Source organism: Toxotes jaculatrix, chromosome 5 (assembly GCF_017976425.1).
Source record: "Toxotes jaculatrix isolate fToxJac2 chromosome 5, fToxJac2.pri, whole genome shotgun sequence".
In the NCBI taxonomy this organism is placed as follows: Eukaryota; Metazoa; Chordata; class Actinopteri; family Toxotidae; genus Toxotes; species Toxotes jaculatrix.
In genome coordinates, this window is record NC_054398.1 from 6,123,871 (window position 1) to 6,147,102 (window position 23,232).

The following is a 23,232-nucleotide window of genomic DNA, read 5'->3' on the forward strand; positions in this document are numbered from 1 at the left end:
GAACACAGCATCTTAATTAGCAGACAAATCAGAGGGAATCATTTTAATAAGAGGAGACTTTAATTGTGTTCTGAGACAAACTGTGGCTAGGTTCCCAGCAGAAACAGACTCTCGGTCAAAAATAATCTACTACTCTTCTGGCAGTAAAGGGTGAACTGAGCTTGGTGGACAGCTTCTGTCTCTTAACACCCTGTTTGGTACCTAAAGGTTTGGTACCTGGAAAAAGATTGCTTGGTTTGTTTGGTGTCTAAGCTTGCATGCTAGTTAGCTTAACATGTTGTTGGCTGGTTTTTGTAAGCGAGCATAATGTTAGTTGGTGATGTAGACAAGTGAACACAGCTTGCTCTGAGGGGCTGTGTTGGATGTGCGGATGCAGGTAAAGGGGGGGGGGGGGGGGGGGGGGGGTTCGGTTGAGCACACAATGCTGTGTGTCCAATTCTGTAGACTTGCCTGTCCTCTCACACTCACTTCTCATTAATAACAACTAATAGTAAATCTCAGCATCCACAGGTATGCTCAGGTATGATGTGTGTATTGTTAACTTAACTTGTTAACTTGTTATATGTACTGTTATAGTGCAAAAAGCCCTCGGTTGTTTGATTTCAGGAGTAACTTGCTGTTCATCAGGTTCAAGCTCCACTGTGTCTACAGGCCACTTTACCACCTTACTGCTTTTCCCTGAGTTGAACCTTCATGAAATAAGGTTTGGGAGTTAGAGTGACCCCATAGACTGGAGTGAAGTCCGGTTTTCCTGCATCCTCAGGCCAGATAAACTTAAACTTCCTCAGCAGAGTCACCATGATGAGGAAGAGTTCCATACGAGCCAGACCCTCTCCGAGACACATACGAGGACCTGAGACATTAAAAAAAAAGACCTCAGAGTCACCTACAAAAGTTTGGTTTGATGCATGTCACTGCAGGTGTGATATAATGTGATCCACACTGATGTTTGTTTTCTTGGCTTCCCTACCTGCAGAGAAAGGCATAAAGGCCTCCGGTTTAACAAACTCTCCCTGGTCATTGAGAAAGTTTTCAGGGTTGAATTCATGGGGGGATTTCCATTGCCCCTCCTCATTCAGCACTGTGGTCAGGTTAGGGATGATCACTGTACCCTGAGGAGAAAATGAAGCAAATGAAGAATGGATGTAGAGGACGACAGGAAACATTTGTAAGACGTTGAGGTTTACCTAAGAAAAGATAATGATCCTTTCATTACTCAAACACGGTACAAAAAGTATGTTTATATGTTTGGAAAATCCACCTACATTGAAAGACACTTAATTTTCATATAAGCAAAGCAAAGCAAAACATGATTAAATATGAATTAGACCTTGCAGAAGAATCATCTGCAACTTCGTTGCCTGCAGAGGTTAGCTGACCTCATCTCCACGTGCAGCACTGATACAAACTGCTTTTACAGTGAGTTTTCTTTACACAGCACTTCACTGTCCTGTCTCTACGGCCAAAATGTATTTAACCTTTCACTTACCTTGGGAATGGAATATCCCATGAGCTCTGTGTCTTTAGTCGTTGAGTGGAAGACGCTGAGTGGAACAGTGTTGGCTATCCTCTGCACTTCATGGATCACAGCCTGGATGAAGACAGATTTAAACATGTTTTATGCTTTATCTGACAGAAAAGAACAACCAGATCCTCCGAAGCTGAGCCAAAGAAAAGCAGAAAAGCAGACCGATAAACCTGTAATATGAATACATGTATGTTTTTTTGTTGTTTTTGTTTTAAAACCACCATACTGTGTTAAAATTTTGATTTGACAATGTGCTAGATTGCTTCTAATAGCAGACTTTGTATCATCCTCTAATAAATATACCACTCAGATTCATGTGTAAAAGAGATGTGAAGTTTTATTATTAGTCTGATCATATACCTGCATGTAAGGCATGCTGTGTCTGTCCTCAAAACTGGCCTGATGCTTATCCTGCAGCACCCGGTCTATCTCCTGCTGACAACGCTCTGAAAGATGCAAAGGGGGGGGGGGCAGATAACAGTAAAAAGTAGCACCATTCATACAAGAAATGAAGCTCAAGTGCTTAAAAACAATAGAAATGGCATGCAGAAGGTGTTTCACTGAGAACAGAGATAAAATTGAATTAAAACAGGGATTAAAAACGTAAAAATTAAAAACCCAATGAAAATTTCCACATTAAATGGCTAAAATTTAGTAAAACATAAAATGTAAAATGCAACATTTAAAAAGATTTAAAAAGCACGAAGCAAAGGGCCAGATAGCCCGTGTCAGGAAAGTTAAAGCTATTTAAAGGCTAAAATGAAAGAAGTCTCCAGCTTACTATAAACATATTTAGAGAGTTAGTTTCCCTGATATCTTTAAGTAATGTGTTCAGTAGCTTAGATGTGGAATTGACAGAGGCTACATCCCTTTTTCTTTTTTTGGCTGTTGCTCCAACAAACCAGCAGCAGATGGTTTATTGCGACAGCTGAAATGTGAAGACAATGACAAGATGAAGAACAAGACTAAAAGTGAGTGAGAGGTATTTCTGTACAGTAGGTATAGAGAAGCTGGTAAATGGCAGAATGATAAACGGCATCAATGAACAATGTACTGAACCTACAATAAAACAAACCAGTGATGACGGAAGCTTTCCATTTGGGGTACTAGTATTGTGCATGCTAGCTTGGTTGAATGGTTTTGTGGCTCGCCTAAATGGAGCAGAACAATCTTTTATGTGTAATAACCTGCTCCGGGACTGAACATTATAAAATCCCTGGTCCTTCGTAAATAATAGATTAAAATAAATACAGTTCAACAACATTTGGAATGGTATGTAGAACAGTGATCTGATGTTGTGAGTCGATAATAATGACAAATTATAGACTTCACACAAAAAAAATGGGTCCCTGAACTCTTGGAACATCTTATATGGTTCTTGAATAATTAGTCAGAGCTGTGTCATATTCTCAGCTAAAAGTCTGGTGTATTCATGGTTGATACTTTGAAAAATGCCTATTCTGTTCTTGACCTTCATACAAAGAATCTCTAAAAAACTACTAAAAAAATGATGGAAAGACAACAGTAGAACTATAGAGCCAATAACAGAAGAGTAAAACCTCATATTTACACATGCAGACATACCTTGTATGTGTGGGTAAGCCATGAGGTAGAGGAAAGCAGTGAGCAGGGTGTTGGAGGTGGTGTCAGTCCCAGCAAAGTGCAGATCTAGAATGTACATAATGAGCCGGTCCTCCGAAAATGAAGAACCATCATCGACCCTCTAAAAAAGAGGAGACTCGTTATTTTCAGACAAACAAGCATTAAATACAAGAACACCTGACTGACACACACACTCAAACTGTAGGGGACGAGAAGTACTGGGGGTGTTACTTTTTCAAAAAGTCAGATTTGAATAAACTTGAAAACCTTCCCCCCCGTATATGCACGCACACACATGCACCTTATCCAGTTCATCCAGATAGCAGTCAACAAAGTCTCGTGGCTCTCCAGGAACTCTGGTCTTCTTGTGCTTTGTCACCAAAGGGATTGCAAGATTCTGACATGTCTAAAAAACATAAGCAAATATATCACAAGCTGTAGAATTTGTATTGACTTTTTTCTGTTCACTGACAAAGTCCAAGCAACATATATACAGAATATATACAGCATTCAATTCAAAATTTTGCTAAATTCAGGCTTTTTTTCATAACTCACTATAAATAGCCACAATAAATCTCAAGGATCAATTAACTTACCACAACATTCTTAAAGGCCTTTCTGAAGGGTAGCGGCAAGTTACGAATCATGGGAAGAGAATCATACAGCTGTAAAGAAAGATAAGAAGATATCATCTGCTTGTGCAAGTGGACATCGTTAATTGTAATTGCTTAACTCAGGCGCTGAATGTTTGCTCTCTCAATCCAAATGTTTTTCAGTGGAGCTGTCATTCAGTTATGTTTTTTTAACCACAAAGTACTTGGCCATTTTGCAGTGGATCACCTTTTAAACAGTATTATTATTAAATAATTAATTTAATTGCCCAAAGTACCTCAAAGTCAACAAAGACTCATGGCTCCGGTACAGTATAGTCTCACAGAGCTGCTACCATGGCTGTAGACTCTCAGACTTGCTGACATTTCTGCGCCATATTTGTTACCTTAGGAAAATTGGTTCGGGCGGAGCGGTGCCCTGACAGTCAGGTTATGGTTTGCTCAAAATTTAACCAGTGAATCTGCCTTGTAATTGTGGCTTTACAGTGGGGAAACATCACTCCTATTACAGGCTGCAGATGGAACAGATACCTGTTGCCTTTAAAGACACTCACCAGAATACAAGAAAGGCCTTCATTAGAAACTATATACTAACTGTTGTGGATTACAGAGTGCTTAAACTCACCATAGCCCATGGTCCATTGGCTATCTTGGAATTCTCAGTGAAGCACTGAACAATCGTTTTGATGAATTCATCGTCATAGTCGAAGCGTCTACCAAACAGAACCTGGCATATGACGTTGGAGGCCATGTTATGAAACATAATTTGAGGACTCAGGGTTTTGCCTGCAAAAGACATAATGTAAACTAAAGTATGACATATCATTGTACAAGAATACAAAAGAACAGAAACAATATGAGAAGAGCTGAAACTGAGCAGAAAGTAATAAAGAGACAAGAGAGCACAGAAGAGGTCTCTTTCAAAACTACTGGCATGAGTGAAAATGTGTGATCAAAATCCATCTTCTAATATCTGAACATTTGTGGTGGTCAGATGTTAGTGTGACAGTTGAAAGTTAACCCCTGACTGAGTGGACCCACGGACGACGTACCAATGCTCTTTTCCAGCGTGTCAATGTTGTATTGAAGCTCTTTGTGAATCCTCTCTTCCATGGAATTCTTCCCCAGACCAAAATTCCTCAAGGTCATCAGAGCAAAGCGACGATGCTCCCTCCAGCTAGAGCCATAGTCTGCCAGAATTACTCCTACGACGGATGTAGAGACACAGAAAGAACACAGGATGAGATTAGGGGTCAATTAATAAAATAACACACGGTCTTAGACATTGCTCTCCATTGTAATCATTGCTTTTCTATTCCAGAGCTCATCTACTTTAACAATATTTTAATGTATTTTATTTATTTACTTTCAAATCTGAGATATTAGGGAATCTGAATATTTTGCTCCTGTGTTGTTAGGATGGTGATTTGAATTGGAAGATGTGCTTCCAATGTGATGTACTGGAAGTGTATGCCCAGTATTTCTGAAATGTGATGACATACAGTTTCAGAGGTAATTTGTGCGTGCAGTTATATCTATGCTGTAAATCTTCAGTGTCATGATGTTAAATTGAACATGTATGCGGATGATATTTTGCTCAGTATAAGCAGACAAGATTCTTCTAGTAGTAGTTCCAATTTTAATTTATTTGGCAGCCCATGCAGGTACAAGATGAACTGATATAAAAGTGAAGCAATCCCTCTTAATGTCCCAACCTTTAATCTGACTGTTTGATTGGAAAACAAATGTACTCTGTACTTCAGGGTCAATATAATATCCACCATCACAGCATTTTATGGCCCTAGAATACTCCACTTTTTATTTGATTAAAAAAGATGCTGAACCATGGATGGCGTTATATCTCTAATGGTTACCGCCTGATCTGTCCAGACAGCTCATGCATAGAAACAGACGACAGGTGTACTCTGAACTCTGAATGTCCCATGTTTTTTTGTTTTTTTTTTCTTTTGGTGAACTAAATTGGAACACATATCACGTCTTTTCTACCTTTCCTCTGGGTGGCGTCATTGACAAATAGGTCTTGGGGTCGTCCAGAAAAATCAGCAGCCTTGGTCACCAACGCTTCCTTTATGGCCTTCGTCCCACTGATGACTACAACTGGTTTGGGGCCGAAATACAGACTATAGACATTTCCATAAATCTTCCTCAGCTGGAAAAGAGCAAGATAACATGTCAGTATTTGAAATACATGTACAACACATAACGTCAGATGGCTGTTATCCTTTAAAGGGGGGCAAGCAGACATATGAGAGCAGGCTCATCCATCACTAAATTTGCTTAAAAAAAAAGAAAAATTACAGATTAAAATAACTACCATTTAGAAAGAGAAGCACACAATAACAAGGTGTTACCAATGACAAACAGAAGGACAACAACTGGTTCTTACAAGGTGATTTTATTGGAACTTTGTGAGATTGCTGTTTTTCAATGCATTGAGTAACACAAAGATCCCCCCTTTCACCTACATTGTTTTTCAAAAATCTCATAAAATGTTGCCTTATCGAGACCTTGGAGTTATCAATTGATCTGGGTGTAAATTAGGAAATGCCCAGCATGCATGGCCTATACTACTAGCTGGATACAGTCCAAGTGCACCAGCAGCCAACTCTGTACAGACAAAAGTGTTATGCAATCACATGAAAACAATAGTAGCCCAGTCACTGTTGAGTGCAACACACACTGTGCAGAGATTTTCGTGGCTTTCACAAGTGTCAGCCAATAGGTCTCATTGTCACTGTCAGGAAAAGAAAAACAGTATTTAAACATTTAGACACATTTTACATGTTAATAATACTAATCCATAAGATAAAAAAATTCAATTTCAATTCAATTTCAAGAGCAACATCATTTGGTTCATTTACCCTCTCAAAGTCCTGTAGGGGGTTCTCCAGGCGCAGGTGCAAAATGTTCCCCAGTATGGGCAGGGCAGGAGGTCCTGGTGGAAAGTTCTTGGGCCTCCGCGATTTGAGTTGAAGGATGATTACCCAAACGCAGAGCCATAGTAGGACGATTGAAACAAACATGGTGGAGTGAGCTGTACTGAACTGAAGAGGCGAGTTGTTTGACTTGCTATAAAAGGGTAGCTTAGCTCTCAGCCCTGCCTCTTCTGGCTTTGTACTTTGTTTCCTCCTACTAAAGCTGAAAAAAATCAAACAGCGACAGGCCACACACTCTGTGCTGAGAGGCACAAGCTCTGACAGGTGCTAACAGGAGTTAGGTGGGTCACAAGTAAAGTCCAACTAATAAAGCGGTGGATCAGTTTTAGCTTCGCTGCACATGAATCAGTACCTTCCGTGAGGTTTGGACAATGAGTAAAAAGAAATCAAAATAATGGAAAGCTAAAGATAAGCGCTTGAACACTTTGATTACCAGTATGACTATTACATCATTTATCCAGTGAAAAGCACTGCAACCCCACTGCTCACAAAACACTAATCCCTGTGTGTTGCCTCAAAGCATCACCGCTGAGCTGACTACTGATGGAGACAACACATTCAGTGTCTGTGTCTCCATGGTAAGGTTCTCATCTATGTGTGAAACACATGACTTGAATAATAAACCACGCCTGCTTAATTCTCTGTTATGTTGTACTTGAATGTACCTAACATTAGTCATGTAAGCCACGCCTGCTGCTGACAAAGAAAACTTTTACGTTCCCTTGCAATAACTTTCGTGCTACCTCATGTTAAGCGTTGAATTCCCTCCTGATAATAATGCATTCCCCTTTTGTGTTCATCCAGCCCGGTAATAATACACTCTGCAGGAGGAGAGATGGTGTGACATTTTACACTATGCATTTATTGCTCATTACTTGTGGAAGTATGTTGATGACAAAAGATTTGAGGGAGCATAAAACAATTTCTGAGTGCTACTAAGTCTGCAAGTGAGTTTTTTAGAGCACACAGACTCTGAACAGAATCAGATCTGCAGCCGAGAGAGCAGGGACAAAGCTCAAATTTGGAACAAACAAGCAGAGGTTCTAAGCGACTTTGAAAGAGAGTTTGTTTATGGAGCATGGAACAGTGGCCAAAGTGGCATTTGCATTTGGATCTATGGGAAAGACATCTTTGTACCCTAATTCCTGGTGCTTCTCAATATCCTACAATGTTGCCTGTCTGTAACAAATTCAGGAGCATTCTTGAGAGAGAGAAAGTTGAGAACAGACTGACTGAGGAGTCAGTTTGCTCAGTGTGAGGCCCAGTGTTGTTAGGATACTAAGGATCAACACTGTGTGTAGAAACTTGCCTTCGTTCAAATATTCATTTGATAATGGGATTAAACTTCTAATAATCTAATTTGTCTTGAGATTTGACTGTGTGTGTTGTGTGCTGTATAAAGAAGGAGATTTGCCCAAATCTTTCATTGCAATAAGAACTGTAACATTGTGGTATCACACAGTAATGAATGTACTGTGAATTAAGATCAAGTATCAGTCTCTTTCTGGGATCACATTTTACAATCAAGTTTTGTTTTGTTTTTTTCACTTTTGCTATTATTTAACAGCAGTAGTAAAAACACAAAGAGCAAATGTGGCGAGATACAGAGGTATAACCAACGAGGCTCCCCCAAGCAAAGAGTCAAACAGTGGAAGTTACAGTTATGGTACGCTCCTTAATCATTAGGCTACCAGGCCAAAACATCAATCTCCACACAGCAAGGAGGGCAAATATCTGTCCTTAGTACTGTGCAGTAGTTTTGTTACCATTGGTACACTTGTATAGTGTCTATCACATTTAATGAAATTAAATATAAAATTACTAAAGTAAGTATGACAGAGTTTTAGGGTGGTAGGGTCACCAGGAAGGACAGCTGCAGAATTGGGTGTCATTACACAATGTAAACTGGTATTGCTCATCTCCCACGTCAGTGATTCTTAACTTTGAGCAAACCAACTGTATAGGTTTTAATTCTGAGTGGCATTACTGCAGGGCAGTTTATCAGTTCATTTATCAAATACAATGTTATTATGAGCTTCACAAATAATTTTAGCGCATGACAATGTGAAGCTTCAGAATGTTTGATTCAGTGTTTTGATAGTAGTCACATAGATGTTAACCAAAATAGTATGTGTATGATTTACTTCCACTAACAGAACAATCCATCCACCTACACTAGTGCCAGTAATATTACAGGTTATGTTGTCCTTTAATGGGAGAGCTTGTTTAAAAAAAAAACTGGCCTTCAAAATTTAAAAAAAGGAGAAAATATGTTCCTTTCAAGTCAAAAATAAGATGGTGATGCTGTTAGCCATCCAAAAAACACAGAAACATAAACGATTAATGCTAAAAAATTACCTCTTTCTTAAAACTTCAGTGTGGAGGATCAGTTAATGATGTTAGGTTGACACCTAGAGGAGACACACCACAACTGTCTCCATCAAACATGGTTCATTCATTAGCCAGTGGAGTCAAACAGGTGATCCATGTCTAGGTTTTGCATAATTCGCACAGTCTCAGTCGTTGGGTGGGGCATGTTGTGGCCATCTGTCTGTTCCATTAATTCAACAGCCCTGTATTACAAGGACTGGGTTTCTACATGCACACCTCTCCTCAACATGGCCTGCTGCCAACTGAGTCAGTCAAAGGTCACATAAAATATAAATGCAGTTAACAAAATAAAAGCTCCCCAGAAGAAAATATACACTGAGACAAGTACATACAAGGAAAATAATAACAAAATGTGGACAGAAATGGATTTTTGGTGAAATATGAACCTGTTACTGACATACATCTATCACATGTGCATATCTCTGGGATACAGATATGCACATGTAAGTGTCTATTTCTTCTTCTAATGACTGTCCAGTTTAGCTTTGGTTGCAAAATGATTGTAGACAGGAGGTCACAGGGTGTTGTCCTTTTCATGTAATGATGCACTTGTACCTGATATCAAAAACCCATAAAATACTAAACATAATTTCACAGTGCAATCGCAGCAAAGACTGAGTTGTTTTATGACCTTTGTCTGAGCGTCCCCCCAGACATCCAGTCATGGTTCAAAAATGGCTCTAAAAATGTTTACTGTAAACACCCATATGGGCTACAGAGCAAAAATAACCCCTTAGCTGATACAAGAAAGTCCCTTAGCTGATACAATGTACAATTATTTTTTTCAGAAACACACACAAAAAAAGAAATAGAAATCTTTTCTAATCCCTAATCCTAATAATCACTGAGAATACACTTAACAACAGGGACGCAAAACACAAACTTAACTGAAAATGTGAAGTGAAACTAGGATTGATTGAACCAAGTATTAACACACACGGGATGAAAAATGAGAACCTTCAAAATAACAATCAGCTGTTACTGATTGGGGAACAGTAGCAAAGATGCCCCTTAAAACGGATTAAATAATGTTGAAAATAAGATTAACATAAACAGTACAATAAAATGCATTAACTGCATCAAATTTACATGAAGAAATTTAAGATTAAATATCTATATTTCAGAAACCCATCTGAGGCAGGCCTCCATTAACACTGTTGTGTAGCAGTTAAATGAATCTTGTGTCATATGGTTTACATTTCTATATGTGTGAGTCTGTGTGTGTGTGTGTGTGTGTGTGTGTGTGTGTGTGTGTGTGTGTGTGTGTGTGTGTGTGTGTGTGTGTGTGTGTGTGTGTGTGTGTGTGTGTGTGTGTTATGGAACCGTGCAGAAAGAGGGTGAAAGTCTAGTGATTGTTTACACTTTTAGGCCCTTCCCTTCCCGGTGTATCAGTCTGTTGACATGTTGGTGTGATCAGGAGGGTGAGGTCAGTCAAAGGCCTCGTTTTCCCGAAACATGACCATCCCGGCATTCCACAGCTCAGTATCACACTGATACAAACACTGTTTTCCAGTCAGGCAGATCCACTCTCACAAAGCACATATTTACTTTGCAAGTAAAGCGAAATGAGTAAAACTCGGCCACATAAGTCAGCCTCTGCTGCATCTTCTTTAAATCTGTCTGCAAGTCCCTGATGAAGTTACACCATTGGCTGCAGAGCGTGAGAGCTTCCCAAATGAATTGACGTGAACAGTGCAGAGCTCATCCCAAATTTATCGCATGTTGAACAGAGTATCCCTGTAAGAAACTGTCCATGGTTTTGCTCTCCCGCACGTGACCGAGCCATAGACTAGGTTTTTACCTGGTCCTGTTTTTAGGGGGGCGGGGTTTAATTGGTGACTGCCTAATTCTCACTGTTCACGTAAAGGGAAGTCAGTTTAGGCCAGGCAGTGAAATCTGGGCGCAATGATAAAAAGAACGACTCCCAGAAAGTACAGCTCAGTTCCCTTTGTTCATACCAAAGAACCGTTGAAAAGAATTGGATTTATCACGAACATCATGAATCACACTGAACGATTTCACTGAACAAAATGTTCACATGGAGTGGAATACTAATACTTAAAATTATAAAAAATAAAATTCAACACAAGCTGTTTCGATTAGGAAAGCGAATACAGTGAAGAGGTCATGTGGATGTGTACCTTCAGCTGAAGTCAGTCACTGACAGGGGCGTGTACTGTACATGGTACATCACTTTATGAGTGTTGGTGAAAGTGTGTGAGTGTGTGTCACCTACAATGAATATGTCAGTGTATGTCATCATCGTAGCACAGTAGGGACAAGTCTTAATGTCTGTTTAGGTGTAGACTGGGTGTTTATTATCTGTGCTATTTGTACTGTATTCATATTCTGTGTGTGTGGGTGTGTGTGTGTGTGTGTGTGTGTGTGTGTGTGTGTGTGTGTGTGTGTGTGTGTGTGTGTGTGTGTCTGTGTGTTTTCTCAGTTCTATCACTCTGTCACAGACCTCATATTCTTCCTGTTTCCCGCTCTGAACCAGACAATGCATGTGCCATCATGAGCTATCTGTGAGCACTGAGATAAGTAACACAATGCAGTAAGCATCAGTCACACCAACGGATTCTGTTTCTCTCAGCCAGCAAACAGTCCAGTACATAGATGATCTACATTTTATGCTTCAAAATTACATTACATGAAAACAACCCACCACAAGAACCTTCTCTCATACTCTCAGTTTGTCCTCTGGACAGACAGGAAGTCTGGCAGAGCTTTGACAGAGCTTGCGGCTCTACTCTGAGAGGTTCCCGTACGTGCATCTGTACATAGCCATAGCCTGCTCTTCATCACAGTTAACATTACCGTTCAAATGCCCTAGGTATCTTGTTAAGCTCTGAACGCAGCATGTGTTCTCATGCATCCAAATGTATTTACAATTTATACAACACATTGTTTCCATCAGCACTTGTTTTTTATCTGTAAGGCAAATTTGTGTTGCCTCATTTGAGTGAATCTCCCTGTTTGACCTCTCCTCTGACCTCTGCACAATGTGCACTGTGCTGGGAACCATGATGCCACACGGGCAGGCAAAGCAACTTACAACATCACTGAGTTACTAAGTGATCAAGCTGCTCTTAGCGCTGACAGAGAGCCAGACTCTGGGTGTAGTTGCACTGACACTAAAATAGGGCCCTCTGTGGTCATTAAGTCTTGAGCTGATGTGACTGCTTCTGAGGCCAGAATCTTTCCCTTCTCTACCTTCCATCCCATAGGACGTGAGGACGCATGGGTCCAGCTGTGGTGATGACAAATCACTGTCATACTGTCAAAATTCACAGCACAAGTTTGTCCCGTAATCTCAGCGCTCATTACATTACTCTGTGCTTTGAAACTAATCTGTTGGTAATGTATGTCCCACCAAAGAATATATGTGAAGAGCAATCAAATCATTACTCATCAAAATCATTAGTCATCATGGAATTTCAGTGTTAGTTTAAAGCTGCATATTCTGATGTTTCTGGTCATCTGCTGGCAGGAAATGACATGATATATCATTGCCTGGCAGGCATGAAAGGCAATCACATTTGCATCAACAGTTTCTGACAAACTGACTGTAACTGGTGAAGAAATTCTTTTCTGATGATGACAACATTGAAAAGCACTGTGCAATGCAACTGTAACGGCCTTGACCAGAGAGCCAGACTCTGGGTGATGGAGCAGGGCCCAGAAAATTTAGAAATGGACCTGTGCGTGTTCCTGGTGCATATGACACCATAATTATAATGTGGCATAGTCACTTACATGTAGTGCTGTCTTACCCTGTTGTGAAATCTGTGCAAAAACCTTTAGTGAGAATAAAATAAAGCCATGAAAGGCCTCGATTACACATCACAAAAACTACTGCTGCTATTGCATAATCATGGGAGGGGGAGTTAGTGAATTAATAACTGAACTGATAGCCCTTTAGTTATGTGTGATTTTCCTGTTTGAGTAAGTCAGCATTTATACTGAGGACAATTCTCCCTCAGCTGAGTTTTTGACTCTTTGACCCAAAGATCACTTCCTTACCTGACTCACAGGTCAGCTTCAACTTACAGCTGGGTGGAGCATGAAAAACTGCACAAAATTCTACAGAAAATGACTGACCACAAAAACTAAATGGTGAAATGGAAGGAGGCTGAAACTAATATTCACTGGTGACTCTCACTTTTCACCGAAACTGGATGAGGCCTCTAATTAAGGAAATTTAAAAAATGTAATAAGAAGAAATTATAATCTGAAAATGAAATGTTTTATTTATGGAACACAATGAAAACAAGTAGTTTTCATTGTGTTCACTTGGTCAAATTTTGTCAAACCTGGTCTGGTTAATAATAAATTAATATCTTTTGGCACTACATTTTCTGATCACTCACATTCCCTTGACTTATTAGCCTGTAAATTTACAGTAAAACTGAAAACACATTTTGGTTTACATCAACCAGGTAAAAAGATTTGAAAGTACAGAAAACAATGAATCCATCTACATTGCCTTCCATTTTACCTCATTTATGGTTGAAGGGACATGTTTTGACCTCCTCAGGAACCAGACATGGGTGCTATGCTTTGTATGAGATACAAAACATTGAAGATACATACATTTACAATACAAATACAACTATGTACATGTAAGTACGGGCTCCCTCTCTTCAAAAACAGTTGAATAGTGATATTGTAAAGTGAAAGTCGCAGTTCACTATCTCATATTTACTTTAGTAAGAGTCTGCTAAGAAAAAAAACATGAATGGATATTACTCAGCTGGCACTGCTGATGCTGCATTCAGTATCACAGTTCACACACACACACGCACAAACAACAGCAACATCCACCGTACAACATATGTAGCAACAAAAGCACCAGTGTCACAGAGAGGATGAGAAACACGCTGTCTCTCACACACACATGCATCCATGACTGTAGGTTTTTGGTAAGTGACGTCAGAGGTCACAGAGGAAGGTGTGGCGGAGTGAGTGAGTATTTTGGGGTGAGCATGTGTCAGAGAGGTGGGAGGGCTGGTCCTAAGCTGTATAAATACAGAACTGTGATGGACACCAAGCATGAAAAGAAGAGTGTGGAGGAGCAACCTTTAATAGACAAGGAAAAAGATCTGCGATGGCCAACCGCAACTGTAAGTGGTCTCTCTATCTATCTATCTGTCTGTCTGTCTATCTCTTTCAGCTCCCTAAACTTAATGGAAGATTATGTTCTGTGTGAACAATGTGCTGATGTATGACTTGACACTTGGTTGGGATATGACCCATCCAAATTCCTGCAACAAATACAAGGGCAGAGTTTGAACCAAGCTAGGACACGGATCAGGCTGGTCAAACACGGCTAAACCTACGCTTCAAAAACATTTCATTTTAGTTAGAAATGCACAGTATGGAGTAGAGTCAGATCTTCTCATCCGACTCTTGGCAAGAAAGCAAATGAGTACATTTCCCAAAACTATATTCCTTTAAAGAGAACTCATAAATTGACTTATCACAATACAATTCTCTGCCAGCTCTGTATAATGTCTCAGCGTGAGTGAAACTCTTCCATCACTGCCCGTATTTTATGAACCAACAAAGCAGCCGTCCACAGGTGGAGTTTACTGCACACTGATTGTTGAATTTTTGTCTCTGTTGGTCATGTTAGCTTTGATTAGGGGCGTGAACCTGAGAAGTCATGAAAACAACTTGGCTCACCGCACCAGGGAGATTGATCGGGAGCGCTTGATTGTCCGCAGGGGTCAGCCCTTCTCCATAACTTTGCAGTGCTCTGACTCTCTGTCCCCAAAACACCACCTGGAACTGGCCCTGCACCTTGGTGAGTACTGCCCAACCTGAAAGATACTGTTGGAATCAATATTTTTTTTTTCTTGTTTTCTGATGCAACTTTGCAAAGGCAGCCTTTTGTTTACACTGCTGGGTGTACAGACTGAGACTGGCATTGTGTTAACACTTAGGGTAACTATCTGTTGCAACCTAATATATAAACAACTCGTATAGTATCTCTTGACTTGTAAGTTTATCCTAAAAGTAATTTACTAAGCTTTTGGCAGCAGCAGCTAATGCAATGTAAGCAATGCACCACTGACAAAGGTTTGATGTACCATTATATTCTGCTCAGCATCGTCTCTGTACTCACGTTGTGAAAACAGGAGGAAGAAATGAAATACAAAAAAAAAAACAGGCTCTCACCGGAGCTTTAAAACAACAAGAACTTCAACGCTAACTGCTTAGCAAGTCTTGTGGACTGTTGTCTTAAAAAAAAAAAACAAAAAAAAAAAAACTAAAGCTCTATATTCCCTAACTTTAAGTAAATTTTACAACATTTCCTACAAAATCCAATGGCTACAGCAGAACGGAGTAGCTAGCAAATATGAGCAATTTTAGGTGTCAAGGCTGGGAGGAAAAAGGTTAGCTGAGAGTTAGCTTAGCAAGTTAGCTTCCTGATCCCCGGCTCTTAACTCCTGCTGAGCTTCACAAATCAAGTCATAACCAGCTCTATAGTTTCTCATCTTAAAGTAAAATATATGTATAAGCATATACAATTTTTTTTAGGTGATTACAGTTAGCTGCAACGAGCAACAAGATCTGTGTCAGGTCTGTCCTACATTCAGAGCAATAGTGTAACTCACTTATGTGTTTTTAATAGTTTTTGAACAACAGTTTAGTAAGTTATAAATAATATAATCTTTGTTTGGGGGTTTTTCAAATGTTTCTTTAGGGAAGAGAGACGAGGTGGTGATCAAGGTTCAGAAGGAGCTTGGGGCCGGAGACAAGTGGTGGTTTAACCAGCAGGGAGCGCAGGATGAAATACTGCTGACTCTGCACAGTCCAGCCGATGCCATCATTGGCCGCTACAACCTGGCTGTGTTGGTGACGTCACCGGATGGACACATTTTAGAGAAGACTGACAAAATTGGATTCCACCTGCTCTTCAACCCATGGTGCAAAGGTAACAGAATGATTTACATAGTATAATGAGTAAGATCAGCAGTTGTTTTTTTTTTTTTACCCTCATCCCCTCACCTGTATGGTGCACCCATAAACCATAATGCAGGTCCCCATCACCACATATCAACCCAACTGTGTGTTTATGGGAGCCTTTAACATTGTCAGCCTGAGACTGAAGCACTTTCCACCAGCATCATCAAAACACCGAATGATGGAATTTCTCACAGAACAACAGTGTCATGTTTTTCTAATTGAGGCCCTCGAACGCACAAAGAATTCATGTTGGCTGATTCAGAATTTATGTCGTTGGCTCGTTTGCTGCTTCTGTCTCCTGTGAACGTGACACCAGGCCTCTAGAATTTCTAATATGGAGCATCAAGGGCACAAAGCATCTGCATTAAGTCCTGTGTTGAATGTTAATGTTCGTAATTCTGAGGACACAAGGGCACTCACGGTCATCTCTGTTTTAATTGTGTGTGTTTGTGTGTGTGTGTGTGTGTGTGTGTGTGTGTGTATGTTAGATGATGCTGTGTACCTCCCTGATGAAAGGCTGCTCCAGGAGTATGTTATGAATGAGGATGGAGTAATTTACATGGGGGCCTGGGATAGCATCAATAACCTTCCCTGGAACTATGGACAGGTAACTCACACACGCATACATAAACACAAGCATCTTGTGAACAGGCTGAGTTGAGCACGTCAGGCCAGAAGGTGGCCTGTGTGAATTGTCACAGCAGTGTGACAGCGGAGACGCTGGGGCTTTGGCTGGATCAAGGCATTTGTTTGTTGGACGGAGGAAACTTCTGGACAGGAGGTGTCAGAATTTAACCAAACCGCACAAACAAGGGCTTGTCCCTTCACAGCTCATTGGGAGGACAGAGGTTAAGACAAACAGGGAAGCAGTGTGTGCCAGACAAGCAAACAGAGATAGATAGATGGCAGATTGACTGACAGGAAGTGGTGTGACAGACACACATACGCAAAGACCAAGCAGTGGGAAACAAACTGATTGAACACAGTGATTTAAAATTTGTCTTTTTAAAAAGTTGGTTGAGAAGGCCCTCCTGCTTAACAGCCGACTTTTTTTCTCCTTTTCTTTGCTCCTCGCTCGTTTTCTCTCAATCCTCCTGTTACTATCTCTCTCAGTTTGAGGACTATGTGATGGACATCTGTTTTGAAGTTCTGGACAACTCCAACAACGCCCTGAAGAATTCAAAGATGGACATCGAAAACAGATCTGACCCTGTCTACGTCGGAAGGATAATCACTGCAATGGTGATGATCTACGCTCTCTGCTAAGACAATACTGGACAAAATACTCTCAGGTCTCCAGAAATGATGGCAGTGCTTTTTTGTAAAAAGATGTCTCCTCCTCATGTTGTCTTCATCTATCCAGGTGAACTCTAACGGTGACAGGGGTGTGTTGGCCGGTCGCTGGGAGGAGCCGTACTCTGGTGGAGTCGCACCGTACCGATGGACCGGTAGCGTGCCCATCCTCCAACAGTGGAGCAAGGCCGGGGCCAGGGCGGTCAAATATGGCCAGTGCTGGGTGTTTGCTGGCGTCGCCTGCACAGGTGAGCTTTCACAGATTTCACTGCTGCATGATTCAAGGATCCAAAAGCATAATAGTAGCCTGAGGTGGGTCAGTATGTAAAGAACATATTGTTTATCCATAAATCATTTGAACTGAATACTCTAAAACTTAAGTGTCAGCACAAACATATACATATCTTCTGGGGGAAAAAAATCAAATCGCTGTGGGAGAGTAAAAAGATAAGGAGGAAGCAGGAACAAAGGAATGAAATGTCCCTGTCTGATGTGTTGGTGTGATCTTCACAGTGCTGCGCTGTCTGGGAATCCCAACACGCCTCATCACTAACTTCTCCTCAGCCCATGATTCCGATGGAAACCTCTCTATAGACTTTGTGATGAATGAAAAGCTGGAGACCTCTGGCAGGGACAGTAGCTGGTAGGAACATGCACGTGCACACAGATTTAAAATACGATTTAGTTGAAGATATTATATCATCTAATGTTATGAATTATTTCTCGTCTCGTCTCGTCTCCTCGTGATTTTAGGAACTTCCACTGTTGGGTTGAGTCCTGGATGAGAAGAGATGATCTCCCCAAAGGGAATGATGGCTGGCAGGTTTTGGACCCCACCCCTCAAGAACTGAGTGATGGTACATTTATAATTTCTGACCTTTTCTCAGGACTGTTGCCACAGGCTTTCTTTGGTATCATATAATTGTAAAAGCACGAAAATCAAAGTGATTTATCACTGTTATAAAAACCGACTTTTCCTTCACTGCATTCATGATTTTATGTTACAGGAAATGCTTAAAATAATTTTTTTTCCTCTTCAGGAGAGTTTTGCTGTGGCCCATGTCCTGTGACGGCCATCAAAGAGGGAAATCTGGGAGTGAAGTACGACTCTCCGTTCGTCTTCACCGAAGTGAACGCTGACATCATCTACTGGATGGTCCGACCAGATGGCCAGCGGCAGAAGGTGATTGATTTTTGCTCTGATCGATTTCAGAAACAGAAACGAATGAATTAGTTTAAAATTAGATTCATAGTTGACAGTGACACTTAAGTGGCAAAGAGTCTTGACCTTTTAAAAAGATTTACTGATGATAACTGTCATTATTGTTACAGGTCAGAGTGGACCAGAGTGGTGTGGGGAGAAACATCAGCACCAAAAGTGTTTACAGTGACCAAAGAGAAGATGTCACTCTACACTACAAATACCCTGAAGGTTAGTTGGAAAGTGGTACACAGAAGAGTAGACAGATTAGGATCAATGACTGCACATATTTACAACAGCCATAACAACAACAAAAAACCTTATTTTCCATAATCACATTTATTTAGCTCAGTGTGCAGGATTTAAAAAAAAATATGTAGCATTCTATTGTTAAATCTTGTGATTGTTGGTTAGGATTAGTTGTCATGGACCAACATCTTCTCCATAGGCTCCGCAAAGGAGAGAGAGGTGTACGAGAAGGCAGGACGACGGGTCACAGAGCCGACCGGAGAAAATGCAGAACCAGGACAACTGCAGCTGTCAATCAAGCACGCTAAGCCTGTGTTTGGGACAGACTTTGATGTGATTGTTGAGGTATGACGTGTTCACACTGTACCTGAATGAATGAAAGGAGGAATGGATGAGATGATAAATGAATGAGTGTAGAGTGTGTTTTATGATGAGTCCCTTCTGTCCACAGGTGAAGAATGAAGGAAGCACAGATGCCAGTGCTCAGCTGACCATTCTGGCCATGGCTGTAACTTACAATTCGTTCCATCGGGGGGAGTGCCGGAGGCAGACAACCAGTGTGACTGTGCCAGCTCACAAAAGTTAGTAGCTCACATGAACCCACAAAGCCTGTGCTGTAAAACAGATGTACTGTAAAACAACTGTACTTCTGCATCTTACCTGCACACTTTTGCCTTTTTATTTATTTAGCAGCATGACATACCATAATGTGTGTGTGTGTGTGTGTGTGTGTGTGTTCAGTCCACAAGGAAGTGGTGCGTCTGCGCTACGATGACTATGTCAGGTGTGTGTCTGAGCACCATCTGATCAGGGTGAAAGCATTCTTAGATGCTCCAGGAGAGAACGGACCCATCATGACCATGTCCAACATCCAACTGAGCATGCCCGAACTCCTCGTAGAGGTGGGTACATACTGTGCACGACCAGAGGTCATTGCTGGACCATGAAGACACTGAGCTATTTGGACACACTTGATCTTTTTCTGTCTATCCAACTATGAACTATTTGACTATACAGGTCACAGTTAAAATAAGGTATACATTGCGCTACAGTCTGGTCTTGGTTTCCCATAAGCTAGTGGACCTGTGAAGACCTCTCCTGTAACATTCTACATCCTATACTCCCATAGAACATTGAGCTGTCTCCTCTTTCTCCAGGTGCCTGGTAAGGCTGTCCTACAGGAACAAGTGACAGCCTATATTTCCTTCACCAATCCTCTACCTGTCCCACTGAAGGGTGGTGTGTTCACTGTGGAGGGAGCTGGTCTACTGTCCGCCTCTGAGATCCATATTAAGTAAGTGCTGACAGTGCATGTGCATAGAGCTGACGGGCAATGTACAGCACAAACTCCTTACACACAGTCTAAAATAAAAAGTAGGTGGTTTTGTGTAGTGATAGCAAAAGACCAGAATTTCCATTCCTCTATCGCTTCAGTTAATAACAAAAACTGAGAAAAACATCCACAAGCATTCATCTCTCTCTGTCTTTTCTCTTTCAGTGGTGATATTTCTCCCGGCCAGAAAGTGTCTGTCAAGCTCTCCTTCTCGCCTGTGAGGGTCGGTGTGAGGAAGCTCCTGGTGGACTTTGACTCTGACAGGCTGAAGGATGTGAAGGGAGTCGCCACTGTGGTTGTCCGCAAGAGATACATGATCCCTGGATTTTTTTAAAAAAACCTCTGGGCTGAACGAAACCGACACGTCTTATATTGTGAGTTGATGTGCGAGGGGTAACTGCCCTGTTTGAGTGTAAAAGAATAGGACCTGACGAAAACAAAATATGCAAGGTGACTGCCAAAAAGAAGTATTAGTGAAGTGTATATGCAGGTTAGTTTTTTCTGTGATAGTTGTGCCTTCCAGAATGATCATGTCAACACCCACAAAGAAATAGAGATACAGTATCAGTTTAAAGCCACTATGTGTCAGATTTGAACAGTTATGACTTTGCATTATACCTGGCACTGGATGTCTTTATGGAAATACTCAGAAACACAGCAGCAGACAGTCTCTACATGACAAACATGTAAACACAGGACAGATTTTTTTTTTGCTTTTTGTTTGATTCTCCTTAGTGCCATTTCATTTCTTGAATTTCTTACTTGACTGAATTACTAAAAAAGCATGTTTCCTTCTGTCTTTGTTCCTTCCCCCTGGTTCAAGTCACCACTGATTTTTATTCCCTGGCTGTTAAATGAAATGAAAACCATCTTGGGCCTCAGGAATGAGATGCAGGGTTAAAAAAACAAAAAAAACATTCTTCTACATTTGTTGTTTACTTTGTTATTGTTGAAAACTATCTGATCAAAAAAATCTGTATGTTTTGTTTCTTACTGATCTTTTTGCACTGTTTCCAGTCCCATTTTAGCCACAACATGATGGGGAGAAACTACAATTTTTATTATTTAATCCTGATATTTATTCCTTTTGATTATACAAATTTGCTGTGTCTGATTTCAATAAAGATTTTTTTCACAGGTATGCTTTTGGTCTGACATGTCATTAATATTGATGTCTGGCTATGTGTTGGCTATCTGCATTATCACACAGTATATTCTACATGTGAGGGACTCACCGAGCACTTTGTGAGGTACACCTGCCTCATGAAGTTATCCAGTCAGCCATTCATGTTGCAGCAGTGTAGTACATGAAATCCAGTGAATCCAGTTAAGAGCTTCAGTTAATGCCCACACCAAACGTCAGAATGAGGGGAGAAAAATGTGATTTCAGTGACTTTGACTGGTATGATTGCTGGTCTCTGATGGGCTGGTTTGAGTATTTCCCAATCTGAATTGAATACAGTCTTTGACGCTGGAGCGGGCAGAAAGGTAATCCAGAGCTAGGGTCCATTAACTGAGCCAGGAGGAGAGGAATCGTGTCCAGGGGCTGTGACCAGAACGCAGCTTGGGTTAGGATTCAGGAGCAGGAGCTGTTTCTCCATTGATAAAAACTGGTACTTCCTAAATATAATAATAAACGAATGCTTGGTCTCCAGGTGGCGAAGCAGTTTTGAAGGCTTCATTGCCTCATTAGAGAGCCGGTCGCCGCATGTTATGCAGAGCGGGCTTGGTGCGTGGGAACTTTCCAAAGACGTTTCTTTTTTTGTTCTTTTTGCTATTTGGGGGTTTTAGCGGTAACGTTATGTGTTACCGGCCGGAGCAGCCACTTTAAGAAGGTAGCGGATGCAGGTAAGACACGTGACCGAGGCAAGCCTCTTGACATGCATCAAGAGTGAGTCATTAACAGATGTGGCGGAGAAAATCCGGTAATTTTTCAAAATAAAACATCGTTCAGAATCAGATAAATAAAACGGAAATAATGTAAGTTGTGTATTCTTTCTGTGCGCCCCGGTACCAGTTGACCCACGGACCGGTGCCGGTCCCCGGCCCGGGGGTTGGGGACCACTGTTTGTATTTGTCTCAGATTACCCAGCAATGATAGACTCACTGGTGTCAAGCACTCAGATCCTCAAGTAACAGTTCCAGTACAACAATGCCAAAAATATTCCAATATAAGTACTTAAATATAAGTAGTATCTAAAATCTAGAGTCGCTATAATCGGTCGTTCGTTTAGGATTTTTGTTTTCCTGAATCTGTAGATCTTCCTGAATCTGTAAAATTTACAGATTTCAACTGTGGGTATGTATTTATACCAGCAGATGGAGCAAGAGAGCCAACATCCTACATTAAAGTTGTACCGCTGCTGAGTCGCTAAAAGGATAAACACTGTCTTCTGGTAAAACACAGATACATGCGGTACTCTAACAGTAAAAATACAGAGACGATAAGAACGTGGAAACCACATCACTGATATCTATATATAGGAATGGTTTCACCATTTGTTTCTCAAGTCAGGATGGCCGAGCGGTCTAAGGCGCTGCGTTCAGGTCGCAGTCTCCCCTGGAGGCGTGGGTTCGAATCCCACTTCTGACAGTAATCTTTTCTTTCACCAAACAAGTCCGTATCAGCTGGTGCACATACCACATCCATGTATGTGATTCCTGCAATACAACAACTTTATTGTTGTACAGTATCAAAATGCATATATTTAATTACTTTCCAATACTGATGTTTGTTATGTGTGTTGCATGTTCTCAGGTCATTTGTGTCACATATTAAACTCTGTGCTGCAGCACGTCATCCCTCCGTCTTATCAAGATACATGTGAAGGACACACAAAAGCATCTGCACCAATAGCCCCCCACCCCTTTCTTTCTCCCTCCACCTCCTCCCAGTTTTCAAACACATTAATGAGTCACTCAGGTGAGAGGCCTCTGAGAGCCATATGGGAGGTGCCAGGGGAGATAGAGAGGGTAAAAGAGGGAGAGCAGATAGAGATAGGATGACGAAACATTCACTGTGTATGTGTGTGAGAGAGAGAGAGAGAGAGAGAGCAAGGTGTGGAGAGACCCACACCACCACCATTAGACACCTG

At 41.0% G+C, this 23,232-nt stretch overlaps 2 protein-coding genes and 1 non-coding gene across 3 annotated transcripts; 2 read left to right on the forward strand and 1 right to left on the reverse strand.

Annotated features, from left to right (window-relative positions):
* LOC121182101 (cytochrome P450 2F2-like) lies at positions 1-6,816 on the reverse strand. The gene is made up of 11 exons (XM_041038430.1): positions 6,624-6,816; positions 5,749-5,911; positions 4,794-4,946; positions 4,367-4,527; positions 3,727-3,795; positions 3,432-3,536; positions 3,113-3,251; positions 1,889-1,974; positions 1,490-1,591; positions 971-1,112; positions 1-853 (listed from the first exon to the last, which is right to left on the reverse strand). The coding sequence occupies exons 1-11, from the start codon at positions 6,783-6,785 to the stop codon at positions 666-668; spliced, it is 1,470 nt and encodes a 489-aa protein (XP_040894364.1). The 5' UTR covers positions 6,786-6,816; the 3' UTR covers positions 1-665.
* A 7,346-nt stretch (positions 6,817-14,162) lies between these two features.
* On the forward strand, positions 14,163-21,119 carry tgm2l (transglutaminase 2, like). The gene is made up of 15 exons (XM_041038560.1): positions 14,163-14,212; positions 14,725-14,895; positions 15,799-16,029; positions 16,550-16,668; positions 17,175-17,303; positions 17,425-17,602; positions 17,868-17,997; positions 18,108-18,211; positions 18,395-18,537; positions 18,687-18,786; positions 19,004-19,149; positions 19,256-19,385; positions 19,546-19,706; positions 19,962-20,098; positions 20,303-21,119. The coding sequence occupies exons 1-15, from the start codon at positions 14,197-14,199 to the stop codon at positions 20,469-20,471; spliced, it is 2,064 nt and encodes a 687-aa protein (XP_040894494.1). The 5' UTR covers positions 14,163-14,196; the 3' UTR covers positions 20,472-21,119.
* A 1,528-nt stretch (positions 21,120-22,647) lies between these two features.
* trnal-cag lies at positions 22,648-22,730 on the forward strand. Its single transcript has one exon. It is a non-coding gene; the product is annotated as a tRNA-Leu (tRNA).
* Positions 22,731-23,232: the final 502 nt, after the last annotated feature.